This window comes from Amblyraja radiata, chromosome 5, assembly GCF_010909765.2.
Source record: "Amblyraja radiata isolate CabotCenter1 chromosome 5, sAmbRad1.1.pri, whole genome shotgun sequence".
Classification (NCBI taxonomy): Eukaryota; Metazoa; Chordata; class Chondrichthyes; order Rajiformes; family Rajidae; genus Amblyraja; species Amblyraja radiata.
The window spans coordinates 56,647,794-56,661,419 of NC_045960.1; the positions used below are offsets into that span (position 1 = coordinate 56,647,794).

At 44.0% G+C, this 13,626-nt stretch overlaps 1 protein-coding gene across 1 annotated transcript in view; it reads left to right on the plus strand.

Moving 5' to 3' along the window:
* The window catches only part of LOC116973325 (venom phosphodiesterase 2-like), a 130,412-nt gene that overhangs the window by 101,871 nt on the left and 14,915 nt on the right, over nucleotides 1-13,626 (plus strand). Inside the window, exons 17-20 of the mRNA XM_033021283.1 lie at nucleotides 5,188-5,366; nucleotides 5,468-5,519; nucleotides 7,499-7,653; nucleotides 11,303-11,435. Of these exons, the coding sequence (XP_032877174.1) occupies nucleotides 5,188-5,366; nucleotides 5,468-5,519; nucleotides 7,499-7,653; nucleotides 11,303-11,435 (519 nt within the window). The remainder of the gene's footprint in view (nucleotides 1-5,187; nucleotides 5,367-5,467; nucleotides 5,520-7,498; nucleotides 7,654-11,302; nucleotides 11,436-13,626) is intronic.

A 13,626-nucleotide genomic window follows, 5' to 3' on the forward strand; every position in this document is an offset into this window, starting at 1 on the left:
GATGCTAAGTCAGTAGAGAGTGCATTGCCTGACTGTAGCACATCTACCTGTGGCACAGCTGGTAGAGCTGCTGCCTCACCACACCAGAGACTTGGGTTTGATGTTGACCTTGGTTGCTCTCTTGCACGTTCTCCCTGTGTCCTCATGCATTTCCTCCGGATGCTCTGGTTTCCTCCCTCGTCCCAAAGACGTGTGGGCTTGTAGGTTAATTGGTCTCTGTAAATTGTTCCCCAGCATGAAGGAAGTAGATGAGAAAGTGGGATAACATAAAACTAGTGTGAACAGGTGATCAATGGTCGGTGTGGGCTAAAGGGCCTGTTTCCATGCTGTCTTTCAATTAATCAAGGATTTGATGGTTGAAGGCTGGTATCCAGAGCCAGAATGTCTGACTTGGCACCAAGATGCTCAGACCTTCGATGGGAGTTGCTCACACCATATCATGGCTGGGTCCTGAGAAACCTGGTCACCGGTTCCAAAGCTGAAAGAATCTGGCTGCTAATATTCTTTGATTAGCCATATTTTGTATTCCCCTGAGCCCTTTGACAGTGCGCCCTGTCTTCAGTCCACCAAGTGTTTTATCATCCTGACAAGCAGCTTTTGGTACTCTAATATAAGCTCTACAAGAACGCACAGTGGCTCAGTGGAGGAGCTACTGCCTCACAGCATCAGAGACCTGGGTGTGATCCTGACTATGGGTGCTGTCCAGAGTTTGTACATTCTCCCTTGTTTTTTCCGGGTGCTCCAGTTTCCTCTCACACTCCAAAGACGTACTGGTTTGTAGGATAATTGGCTTTGTTAAAATTGTAAATTCCCCAAGCGTGTAGGATTGTGTTAGTTTACAGGGTGATCACTGGTTGGTGTGGGCTGAAGGGGCATGTTTCCACGCTGTAACTCTGAAGTCTAAAGCATCTTGAGACCTAAGATGGCGTCTGCCAGCGGTGACTTTTTGCTAACAGCCAAACAGAAGAAGAAGATTACTTACAGCAACGAGCAACTTACCTGGATAGGAAAAATGGCAGAAATCGGCGCCGTAACGGACAAGCTGCTAGTGCACCTGAAAGCACTAGCGATTTCGCGATTTCCCGCAACTGCGGGAGCCTCCGACTGCAAGCGTTCCCTGGACCGCTGGAGAGAACCCGACCGGACTGCGAATCAAAGAGACTGTACCTGGAATCACCTCCGGAGCCGACGAGCAGGATTTCCCAGGAGCAACGGAGCTGGAGCTGCCGTCTGGAAGGAAATCCCCAATCGGAATGGAACTGGAGCTGCCGTCTGTGAGGGAATCCCCGGTCCAGCGCAGGTTCGCAGTAACAGCAGGTACAGTAAGCACAGTACCTGGAAACAAAGGTGAAGCCTCCATTGTGTCCGGAAACGTGGCCGACGGGCAGGACCTCAGGTCTGACTGAAGTACAGGAGACTTCGGCCCCCTCTCCCTACTATCCTACTGGCCAACGTACAGTGCCTTGAAAATAAAGTGGAGGACTTAAGGGCAAGGCTGCTTTATCAAAGGGAGCTGAGGGAATGCTCTGTGTTCTGTTTCACAGAGACATGGCTCACCCCCAGCTCCCCAGACACAGCGGTCCAGCCTGAAGGGTTCTCCATCCACTGTATGGACCATACACTGGCATCTGGGAAAGGGAGAGGAGGGGGCGTCTGCCTCGTGGTCAACTCTGCGTGATGCTCAGACGTGGCAGTCCTGTCCAACTCCTGCTCTCCACATCTCGAACATCTGGCGGTGAAGTGCCGACCCTTCTACCTACCGAGGGAATTCACCTCCATCATCCTGATTACGGTCTACATCCCACCCCAGGCAGACGTCCGTCTGGCACTGGAGGACCTGCACGCCGTGGTCCACAAACACCAGACGTCTTACCCCGAGGCGTTTACCGCCATAGCTGGGGACTTCAATAAAGCAAACCGTACGAAATCGTTCCCTAACTTCCACCAACATGTCTCCTGCTGCACCAGAGGACCAAACACCCTCGACCATTGCTACAAGAATGCCTATCGCTCCATTCCTCGCCCTCACTTTGGTAAATCCGACCATAGGTGCTGCTTCTTCCTGCCTACAGGGAGCAATTAAAGAGCGCACCCCCAGAGGTGAGGACTGTACAGAGCTGGTCGGGGCGGGGGGACAGAGGAACAACTCCAGGACTGTTTGGAGTCTGTAGACTGGGCAATGTTCAGGGACTTGGCAACAGGCCTGAACGAATACGCCACAGTCGTCACAGACTTCATAAAGAAATGTGTGGAGGACTGCATCCCGCCAAAAACCTTCCGAGTGTTTCCCAATCAGAAGCCTTGGATGAACTTTGAGATCCACACTCTCCTGAAAACCAGACACCGGGCATTCATGTCTGATGATAGAGTGGTCTACAAGAAGTCAAGATACGACCTTGGTAAGGCCATCAAAAAAGCCAAAAGGGACCTGCTCCAAGCTGGAGGATGAGACAGATGTTCGGCAGCTGTGGCGGGGCTTGAATGCAATAACTTCCTACAAGGCGAAATCAGGAGGCAGCTCGAATGTCAGCGAAGCATCACTCCCTGATGAGCTCAATGCGTTTTACGCACGCTTTGATAGGGAGAACACTGATGTGCCTTCTCGAGCCCCCATTCGCTGTGATGGTATTTCAGTCACAGTCACAGAGGCCTGCGTCAGAAAATCCTTCAGAGGGTTGAACCCTCGAAAAGCGCCTGGACCTGATGGTATACCGGGTCGTGTTCTAAAAACCTGTGCGGACCAACTGGCTGGAGTTTTTACGGACATTTTTAACCTCTCACTTCTGAGGTTCGAGGTTCCCACCTGCTTTAAAAGGGCATCAATAATACCGGTGCCCAAGAAGAGCAAGGTCAACGAATATCGACCAGTGGCACTAACGTCGGTGGTGGTGAAGTGCTTTGAGAGGTTGATCATTGTGCAAATCAACTCCTACCTCGAGAAAAACCTGGACCCACTGCAGTTCGCTTACCGCCACAACAGAGCAATGGTGGATGCAATCTCACTGGCCCTCCACTCCGCTCTGGACCACTTGGACAACAAAAACTCATATGTCAGGCTGTTATTCATTGATTAGTCAGAGTCAGAGTATAGAAGTGAGATCGACCGACTGACCAAATGGTGCCAGCACAATAACCTGGCCCTCAACACCAGCAAAACCAAGGAACTGATTGTGGACTTTGGAAGGGGTAGGATGGGGACCCACAGTCCCATTTATATCAACGGGTAGATGGTGGAAAGTGTTAAGAGCTTCAAATTCCTGGGCGTGCACATCTCTGAAGATCTCTCCTGGTCCGAGAACACTGATGCTATTAAAAAGAAAGCACATCAGCGCCTCTACTTCCTGAGAAGATTACAGAGAGTCGGATTTGTCAAGGAGGACTCTCTCTAACTTCTACAGGTGCACAGTCGAGAGCATGCTGACCGGTTGCATCGTGGCTTAGTTTGGCAACTTGAGTGCCCAGGAGCGAAAAAGACTACAAAAAGTAGTAAACACTGCCCAGTCCATCATCGGCTCTGACCTCCCTACCATCGAGGGGATCTATCGCAGTCGCTGCCTCAAAAAGGCTGCCAGCATCATCAAGGACCCACACCATCCTGGCCACACACTCATCTCCCCACTACCTTCAGGTAGACGGTACAGGAGCCTGAAGACTGCAACGTCCAGGTTCAGAAACAGCTTCTTCCCTACAGCCATCAGGCTATTGAACTCAACTCAAACAAAACTGTTTATTTGCACTTTATCTGTTTTATTTATTCATGTGTGTATATATTTATACAATGGTATATGGACACACTGATCTGTTCTTTATTCATGCCTTCTATATTCTGTTGTGCTGAAGCAAAGCAAGAATTTCATTGTCCTATCTGGGACACATGATAATAAACTCTCTTGAATCTTGAATCTAGTTCTCTATTATACAATATGTGGGACTTTGGCCTTTGAGAAATATATAGCAGCGTTATCCATGCCTCTACCCTGGCCCCAGTCATAGTTATACTGCATGGAAACATCCTCTTGCCCCTAATTTGTCCATGCCGGTCAAGATGTCCCATCTAAGCTAGTCTCATTTGATGGGTTTGGTCTATATCTCTCTTGACCAAACCGTTCCATGTCCCTGTCCAAGTGTCTTTTAAATGCTGTTGTACCTGCCTCAACTACCGTGTCTGGCAGCTTGTTCCAAATAGCTACCACCCTCTAACAGAGAAAGTTGTCCTCAGGTTCCTATTAATTTTCCCCCTCTCACATTTTCAATGCTACTTTGTCACATGTACAGTGATATTCTTTGTTTTCCATCCAATTCAGTAAAATGATACTATACATAGGCACATTCATAAATAAGTACAAAAGTGAAACAATTGTAGGGTAATAGTAGTAAACTTCACCCAGGCACTACAGAGTTGCCACATTTCTGGCACGGTCTTGTGTCCTTCAAGTTTCAAGTTCTTAAAGCTATAGTGTCGTGTCTTGGTGGCTGTATTAGGTTGGTGCTAGAGTCGTCCTCTGTGGCTCCATGCCACTGCAATACACGTCCTATCCGCATGCTCAGCTCTGTGGATCTCCAGGCTGCTGCAAGGCCTCCAACGGCTCAATCCAGGTTCACATCGACCCACAAATGCACAATCCTCTCACCTCCCGCAGCCAACCTCTGAACCCCCAGATCGCGTGTAGGGTTCCAGGATAGTAGCTTGCAGCTCACCCATCAGCATGGTACCTCTCCTCTCTCCACCACCATTGCCATCTTCATCTCTTGGCTCTGGCCTTTAATGTGGTACCCATAAATATTGCTGGTTTACAACAAAAGACATAAAGTGCTGGAATAACTCAGGAGGTCAGGCAGCATTTCTGGAGAACACGGATAGGCGACAATTTGGTGGAAGTTGGAAGAAAGGCGGTGGTGGGACAAAGTCTGGCAAGCGATATGTGGATACAAATGGGGGTGGGGTGGCTTGATTGGCTGAGATGAAAAAGCAAAGTATAAGGATCGACAAGGCACAAAATGTGAAGCCAGAGGAAGGAATGTAGGTGGAAGGGGATGGGGATTTTGTCCCACCCTCATCTCACCTTCCTTTCAGTTGGATTGTTATTAGAGCCTATTTTGTTCATTAATTCCCTATTAGGGAAGAAAATCTATCATCCTTATTGATGTTTGCAGACTCATTCTTAGGAAATGCATTCTTCCCAACAGATTTGTTGAAAATCACTCCTGCACCCAACAATGGCACCTATGGAAGTTTGAATCATCTTTTAAGGAACCCTGTGTATACACCAACCCACTTAAAAGAAGCATCTTCAGCATCTTCATGCCTTTCATCCGATTTAACACCAACCATTAATCCGCAAATGAAATGTACATGCAGTTCCCTGGTAATTGCTTTTTTTTTTAGTATTGCAAATACTCTTCCAAATATGGCAAGTGATTTATAGACCAACTTTTATTGACATCATTCAAAATATTATCATTTTAGGCATCAATGCCAAAAAATCCATGTGAGAAACTACATCTTTCCTTGGATGAAGGTAGGAAACTATAAACAAAATGTAACTGTTGCCAAATCATGCTTGGGTAAACTGAAGAATTCATTTTTTACTTTACTGCCCATATAGTATCTGGTGAAACTGATACAGCCTTTCATAGAACTCAGTTGGTTATTATTTACTAGATCATTGTGAATTATGCTCAGGCATGTGTTTTAAGAGCTCATCTAGTCTCCTGCTCTATCCTGAATGCATCAGCCTCTAAATTAGTGGGGCCAAAGCACTTTTCATCTGGCCCTTCAACTTTACACCAGCCATGGTTGGTACATTGATCCCACTCCCATTTATTTGATTGGAGATGTGGACCTGGTTGGCAAAGGCAAGTGCAAATAATTGGTTTAATTTAATGTACATGTCTGTGGGTGAGATGTCAGGTACCATTGACTATTGCTTAATGACCATGTAAGGTGAGTACACCTGTGGGCATTGCAGGGCACAGGGCAACTCCCATCTGCCCATTAACGTTCATGCCCTGTTATCATGTACTGTTAAATTCTCAATATTCTTATTAAATAGAAGCTTCTTGTCTAAACTTGTTATGCTGTAATTATGTTCTCCCTGTTGGAAGTTTGTGGGAGTATGATAATAATTTACACAAGCCCATTGCAATATAAATATGAACATATGGCAACGTATGACTTATTTATACATCCTAGTATAAATCGTCCATACCTCTAAGTCCAGAAGCAACAGATATCTTTGATTTTCATAAAGAGTTCAACTAAATAGTTTAAAGTAGAACCACAGCTCACCGTTTCATCCTAAAATTTACAAACCTTGTGCGGCACAGTGGCATAGCAGTAGACCTGCTGCCGTGTAGCGCCAGAGATCTGTGTTCAATCCTGACTATGGGTGCTGTCTGTGTGGAGTTTGCATGTTCTCCATTGTGACCACATAGGTTTTTCCGGGTTCTCCAGTTTCCTCCCACACTCCAAAGAAGTACAGATTTGTAGGTTAAGTGACTTCAATAAAATTGTAAATTGTCCCTAGTGTGTAGGATAGTGTTAGTGTACAGGGTGATCGCTGGTTGGCATGAACTTGGCCAAAAGGGCTTGTTTCCACACTATATCTCTCAAGTCATATAGATCTGCTCTTTGATAACACACTATTACAACAATGAGTAATTGAGTAGTGGGTTTAAAGACAGAAGCTACTCATCACATTCCAAACTCCACAATCCCCGTCTACACTGAATACTTACTTTGGTAACTCCAACTTGTCCCACACTAGCACTGAAGGAATTATACATGTTTACACACCAGAATTACCTTTCGGATATTTGGCCTAAATATGAACAGGTTTAGTAAATGCACCTCATTAAAAGTCCAAAAGGATCACTTTCTCACTAATAGCTACTGGCATGATATCGTAAAGTTTATTAGCTTCCATTGCTCCCAATTTATCTTGTGCAGCAGGTATTTTATAGAGATAGGTATTGTGAGTACTTTTACAGAACATGGAACTGTGATGGAATGTGTGTTTATATAATGTATTAGTACATTATATAGTGTTTCACAGAAGTATATTGTCAAGCACGAATTGGCACCAAGGCTTTAAAATAGGCAAAGACAGATTTTAAAGGAAGATGAGTTTAAAGGTGGAATTCCAGAGCATTTTAAAGCATTAAATGGGAGTAGTCACTAAACCTAAAGACAAAGATTCAATATTCTGGAACAAAAGGAATTTTGACTGAAGGTATTGATAGAAGCATCTTGTAAAGTTTAATGTGTTGCTTTAAGATACTTGGAACCCTTCAGAGAGGTAGTTTATTACAAATTTATTCCGTTTGAATTGGAATGAACAACTGGGGTGAAACTCCACGCAAAAACATGTTGCATCCATTCCAATGGAGTTTTGTTGATCTGGATGGTGTGGTAGGAATTAGAAATGTTTAGTGTGCATAGCTTGTAATTACCTTGTATTCGTATATATGTCGCTGACCTTTACATTGTATTTTGCAGTTGATGTTGCAGATTCTCAGCATTTGCCCTATGGAAGACCAAGGGTTGTGCAGGAGAACTTTAAATGGTGTCTCCTGCATCAACATTCGTATGTAAGTGGATACAGCCATAACAGTTTAATGCCGCTGTGGAGTGCATACACTGTCCTTAAAACAGTAAGTTTCCTCTCCGTATCACTTGTGATGAGTGTTTACATTTATTGAATGCATCATATGTTCATTGTTACTACCACCTAAACAATTCTCCAAGTAATACATTTATCTCTAGTTCCCCCACTAATTCATTTAAAGATCCATGAATCTAATTGAAACACATTTCTCCCCATCCACTTCCACCTGTTTTACTTCCTGTCTTCACAATTTTCACCTCTTCTATCATTATCTCACACTTTGTCTTTTCATCAGACCTTTATCCAATCATCTGCCAATCCTGACCCACACCTGTATCTACCTATCCCTTGCCTGACATATTCCTGGCCCCACCTCTCCTCAGCTTCTCCCCCCTCCCTACCACAACAATGTGAAGAAGGGTCCCGACCGTAAACGTAACCTTTCCATATTCTCCCGAAATGCGGCCTGACCTGCTGAGTTACACTAGAATTTTTTTTTTTGTAAACCAGCATATGCAGTTCCTTTTATCCCTCTCCATTTTACTATGCAAGTTTAGCAGGTCATTGTTCAGAAGTTATATTTATACTTTACCAATGAAAAAAATATTTTTTGAAAAGAACAGAATAGGAAAAGTTCCAATTTTCACATTCTGAAAGTGATCTGTGGTTTTAATCCAAAAAGGAGGAACTTGCAACTCAGAGGCCATTCTGTTACCAGAGAATCATATTTTCTCATCTTCAGAAATAGCTAAATACACTTTACTAATGAAAACTTATGCTTAAAAGTTATAACAATTAATAGGAATACCATGCAGCAAATATCACTTGATTGTAGAATTATTAACATTTAAGAAAAGTAACATACAAAGTCTTCATATTATTAATTCTAAACAAGGATGAGCACTTGTTAAAAGACATAAGGGTCTCGACAATTTTTGTTGTATGAAAATGTGAGTGAGGAGAAGTAGAATACTCAGCCCACCCAAGTCTACTCTGCCATTTAATAAGATCACTGCTACGAACTCTAACATTTAATCTGCATTGCCATCCATGCGAGGAAACTTCATCCATTATCAAGTATCTGTCAGACAAATCCAAGTGGGATTTCTTCAACCCGAATCACCAGGGCAAACCATGTAGTGTGGAGTTGTGTGGCACCTCACAATTGTACAGTTGTGTGGATAGAGGTTTGGATGGATATGGCTCAAACGTGGGCAAATGGGACTAGCTTAAATTGGACATCTTGGTTGGCATGGATAAATTAGGCCAAAGGGCCTATTTCCATGTTGTACAACTCTGACTATAACTCTAATTACTGTGGCTTGTTATCTGTCCACATCTGTTTAGGGAGAACGACCAGTCCCATCCATTTGCTTGCACCAATAGTTTTCTATATATAAGCATACATGACAAACAGCCACATCAAGCCCTCTGGAGGCCAATACAATGTAGTAAAAGGACCATTACCTGTATAAATCTAAAGCTTACATTGAAAACTGAAAAACTGGAGCAAATGTAAGCAGCTCAATATTATCCATGTTCCAATGCTGGCAGCTCAACAACGAATACATAAAATGCAAAAAATTCCTATGATAAGGCCTTTATTTTTCTGTAATGTCATTATCAGTACCAGAACATTTATGCTGCAAGCGGTCATATTTATTTTCATCATTTTGAATCTGTCCTTTATTTCTGCACAAGCTTTTAGTTCACTAAATGTTGCATGTGCTGTAGATGATGGATGTGGCTTTAGATTTTCAAAGACTTTGGTCAGCTGCTATTGATTTAAACCATCTTTGTTCTGTATTGTCCATTGGAAACTTCCATTGGCCTAAAAGTAAAAAGGTTTAAGCAAGATATTTTGTATAACTAATTAAGGAAACATTCGGCAGTGTATTTTTCAGAGAAAGTCAGAAGTAAGTAACATCCGTTAGCCTGGGAAGCAAAAATTAAGGCGATTGACAAAATAACCAGCGCTGACCTGAAGTATGGCTTTTTGAAAGGGTGCAGAAAAGATTTGAGAATGATACCAGAACTTGAGTGCCTGAGCTATAGAGAGACGTTGAGGAAGGTAGGACTTTATTCCTTTTGTGCAGGAGGCCGAGGGATGCACTTAGAGGTATAGAAAATCTTGATGGTGAATACACAGAGTCTTTTACCCAGGGTAGGGGAATCAAGAACCAAAGGACATGGGGTTTAAGTTGAGATATGCAAGATTTAGGAGGAAACTGAAGGGAAACTTTTTAAACAGAGAGGGTGATGATTATATGGAACATGAGGCAATTACATTTGTCTAAAAAATTCCAGCATTTCATCCATTTAACTGGTGGAACTATGAGATTCCCGAGAACTGGCTGAAGTCTAGTTTTTGGCTCTTGCCATGTTCTGAAGCCCTTCACATCTTTGCTGTGCCAGCAAGCTCCACATGGCTGCTGGGGAAATTGCCTATTCAACCCTGGGCAGATTTCACCTGGCACCAGGGCAAGCGGCTCAATGAAATGAAAGGGAGGAAACAAATGTTTACAAAATGCACTTCTTAAATTAGGTGTGTGTGCGTGCGTGTGTGTGTGTGTGTGTGTGTGTGTGTGTGTGTGTGTGTGTGTGTTTGTGTGTGTGTGTGTGTGTGTGTGATTAACATAAAAACATAGGCTAGTCTTTGATTGGCAACAATGCTATCCAATTTAAGTAGAACCAGCAGCTGTCAAGATTGAAGATGAGTCTCTTTGGAATCTTGGTCGATCCTGCAATATGCTGAAGTGTTCTAATAACCTTTGTTCTGTCGTCCAACGTTAGACTTTATCCCCGGAGGCCCGCTACAAAACACAATTGTACTCCTATGGCAGTTCACCAGTAAGCTTGGGCTGTTGCCAGTCAGTGAAAGATTCCTCTCGCCCTCCCCAATATATGAAGTACAAAGTTTGCAAATGCTTATAAAGTTTGGGAACACCTATAAAGTTAGACAGCATCAGTGGAAGGAGATAAAATAGATGATGTTGGATAAAACAGTGGATGTTATTTTTGCAGTTGGGGGGGGGGGGGGGGGGGGGAGTTATCCAAGTGTTTACAGATTCATCTTGCAAATAGATTAACTAGAACAGGTGGAGAGACAAATACGAGCAACCAAGGGACAGGTTAAAGTCATAAATGCCAGTCAAGAGCTTTTGATGAAATCAGAAATGAAAAGTAGTATGCTGGTATATCCCAATCATTATTTTGCTTCCTGCACAGAATGAAATACAAATTAAAATCTCAATTTCTGCTTTGGTTGCGAGTTTATTTGATTAACTGTTGCTGAATGCTACAAGTTTTCAATAGATCTTAGACTCACTGAAGTAGGAACTTTGCCCTGGAGCATCTATTAAATCATCAGCGGGTTGGTTTGTTAGGTCAGTGGCAAGAGTTATCCCTTTTCTTTGTCCAGAAGATTTGGTTTATTACTTTAATGGCAGGATTCAGCCACGGGAATATTTAAAGATGTTAGAAACAAGAAGTTGGATGCAGGATGGACTGGAACAACCTTGAGCAACCTCATTAGTATAAAATACATTTGTTGGAGTTTTGTTTCTACTCATGGGTGAAATCTGAGAAAGAGTAAGTGCGCATCCCTGTCAGATCTGTTTGTCCATTGACATCGAATATAGATCATGTTTGTCATTGTTCAAGAACCTTTATTGCAATATTTATTTTTCCAACAGGAAAGTCTAATTTCTCCTCTGCCAAACATTCCAAACTGTACGTTTGATGATGTTCGACTTCCTTTGACTATGAATCATAGCTCATACAACGGCAGAGATAACAACAACACATATGGGTTCCTTTACCCGCCCAGTAAGTACAGCATTGACTTCTATCCAGATTATGTTAGTTTCTTTAGGAAGGAATTATGGATGCTAGTTTAAGCCGAAGGGAGACAGTTTCTCTTCACTAGGATCTACTTTGATGATGAGATTCATTGCAACTGTAAACAGCAACAGAAATTATTTCATATCTCAATTAAGATCATTTTTAAACATCAATTAGTATTACTTTATTGCCAAAGTGTAGATGGCTTGTTGTTGGCATGTATTAAATCATCACATTTTCCCATTTTAGATAATCCTTCCATCCTGTCTGTCTCTTCTCTCCCCACCCCTCCCCCACCCCTTCTTGATTCCATCCACCTAGGACCCACATTTTACCCACCAGATTTTCCTCCCCAATCTGATTCCATCTGCCTACGCCTCCATTGGTTATCCAGATCACCATAGTTACCCGTGTTCCTGCTTATCACCTTCCCGTCTCCACCATCACCCTCCTCTCATGGAGCTCCATCTGTCTTATTAGCCTGCGGCCCATCACACAACTGCACCCCTCCACCTTCCCCTCCCCGTTCAACTGCCTGTCATTCTTCACCCATCTCCTTCGGCCCTGTGTCTCAATACTCCCCCCCCCCCCCCTTCCCCTCCACGTACTGGATATCGTCTTTCTCCAACTCAGTCCTGATGCAGTGTTTTAATCAAAAATATTGACAATTCCTTTCCCCCACTCTTTAACAGATGCTGCTTGACCTGCTGAGTTAATCCAGCAGATTTTAACCCAGATTCTAGCATCTTGTCCCTATCTTAAAACAAGATCATAATTTAAGACATGAATGGTAGCATTCCAGCTGTAGATGAAAATGTTCTGCAACACAAAAATGTACTATATATATGATGCATGCGATCCATGGTGACTTGGTCATTTGGATTCAGAACTGGTTTACTCAAACGATAGGATGAAAGGGTGGATGTGGCACTGACGGACGAGAAGCCGAAGCAAAGAAGTGAAAGCCAAATAACCGAATGGAAACGAAGCCGAAACGCTAAATAACCAAAAGCGTATGAAGCCGAAAGGCCAACTAACCGAAAGGATGGGACGCCTGAAAGCCAATGGAACCGAAAGGCTGCGTCACCTAAAAGCAAACTTTCCGAATGGCCGCTCTGCCGAAATGCCACCTACCCGAAAGGTGGTGTCGCCTACAAGCCAACGAACCGAATGCCGCTCAACAGAAAAGTCATATAACGGACATGACGTTGCCGGGCGGCGAGACTTGTCAGCAATTAGAAACATAGAAAATAGGTGCAGGGGTAGGCCATTCGGCCCTTCGAGCCTGCACCGCCATTCAATATGATCATGGCTGATCATCCAACTCAGTATCCTTTACCTGCCGTCTCTCCATATCCCCTGATCCCTTAAGCCACAAGGGCCACATCTAACTCCCTCTTAAATATAGCCAATGAACTGGCCACAACTACCTTCTGTGGCAGAGAGTTCCAGAGATTCACCACTCTCTGTGTGAAAAATATTTTTCTCATCTTGGTCCTAAAGGATTTCCCCTTTATCCTTAAACTGTGACCCCTTGTCCTGGACTTCCTCAACATCGGGAACAATCTTCCTGCATCTAGCCTGTCCAACCCCTTAAGAATTTTGTAAGTTTCTATAAGATCCCCCCTCAATCTTCTAAATTCTAGCGAGTATAAGCCGCTATAGGATATATATATACAAGAGATTGGTCCAGACCCCCACGTCATTTTCCCACACAAGCCATGGGTGACGGCAATCTGAACGCAAGTACCAGGTTGTAAGCGGCCGAAGGTGCGCATCCCTCGGGACAGCACCCACTCTCCCATGGCCACCCTCCGCCTCGTCTCCCCCGTGCGCCCGGACTGTGACGGGCTGTGGGTCGGGTGGAGCAGAGGTGTGAGACAATGTTCATCCCTCCACAGTGATGTGATGGTCACGGGGGTCCGGACCAATCGCTGGCAAGTCTCGCCCCCCAGCAACGTCATGTCTGTTATTGGACTTTTCTGTTAGGTGGCATTTGGTTCGTTAGCTTGTAGGCGACACCGCCTTTCGGGTAGGTGGCGTTTCGGCTTCGTACACTTTCGGTTATTTGGCGTTTCGGCCTAATTTCCATTCAGTTATTTGGCTTCCACTTCTTTGCTTCGGCTTCTCGTCCGTCGGCACCACGTCCGGGTACCGTTATTTCTGGCTGAAGATA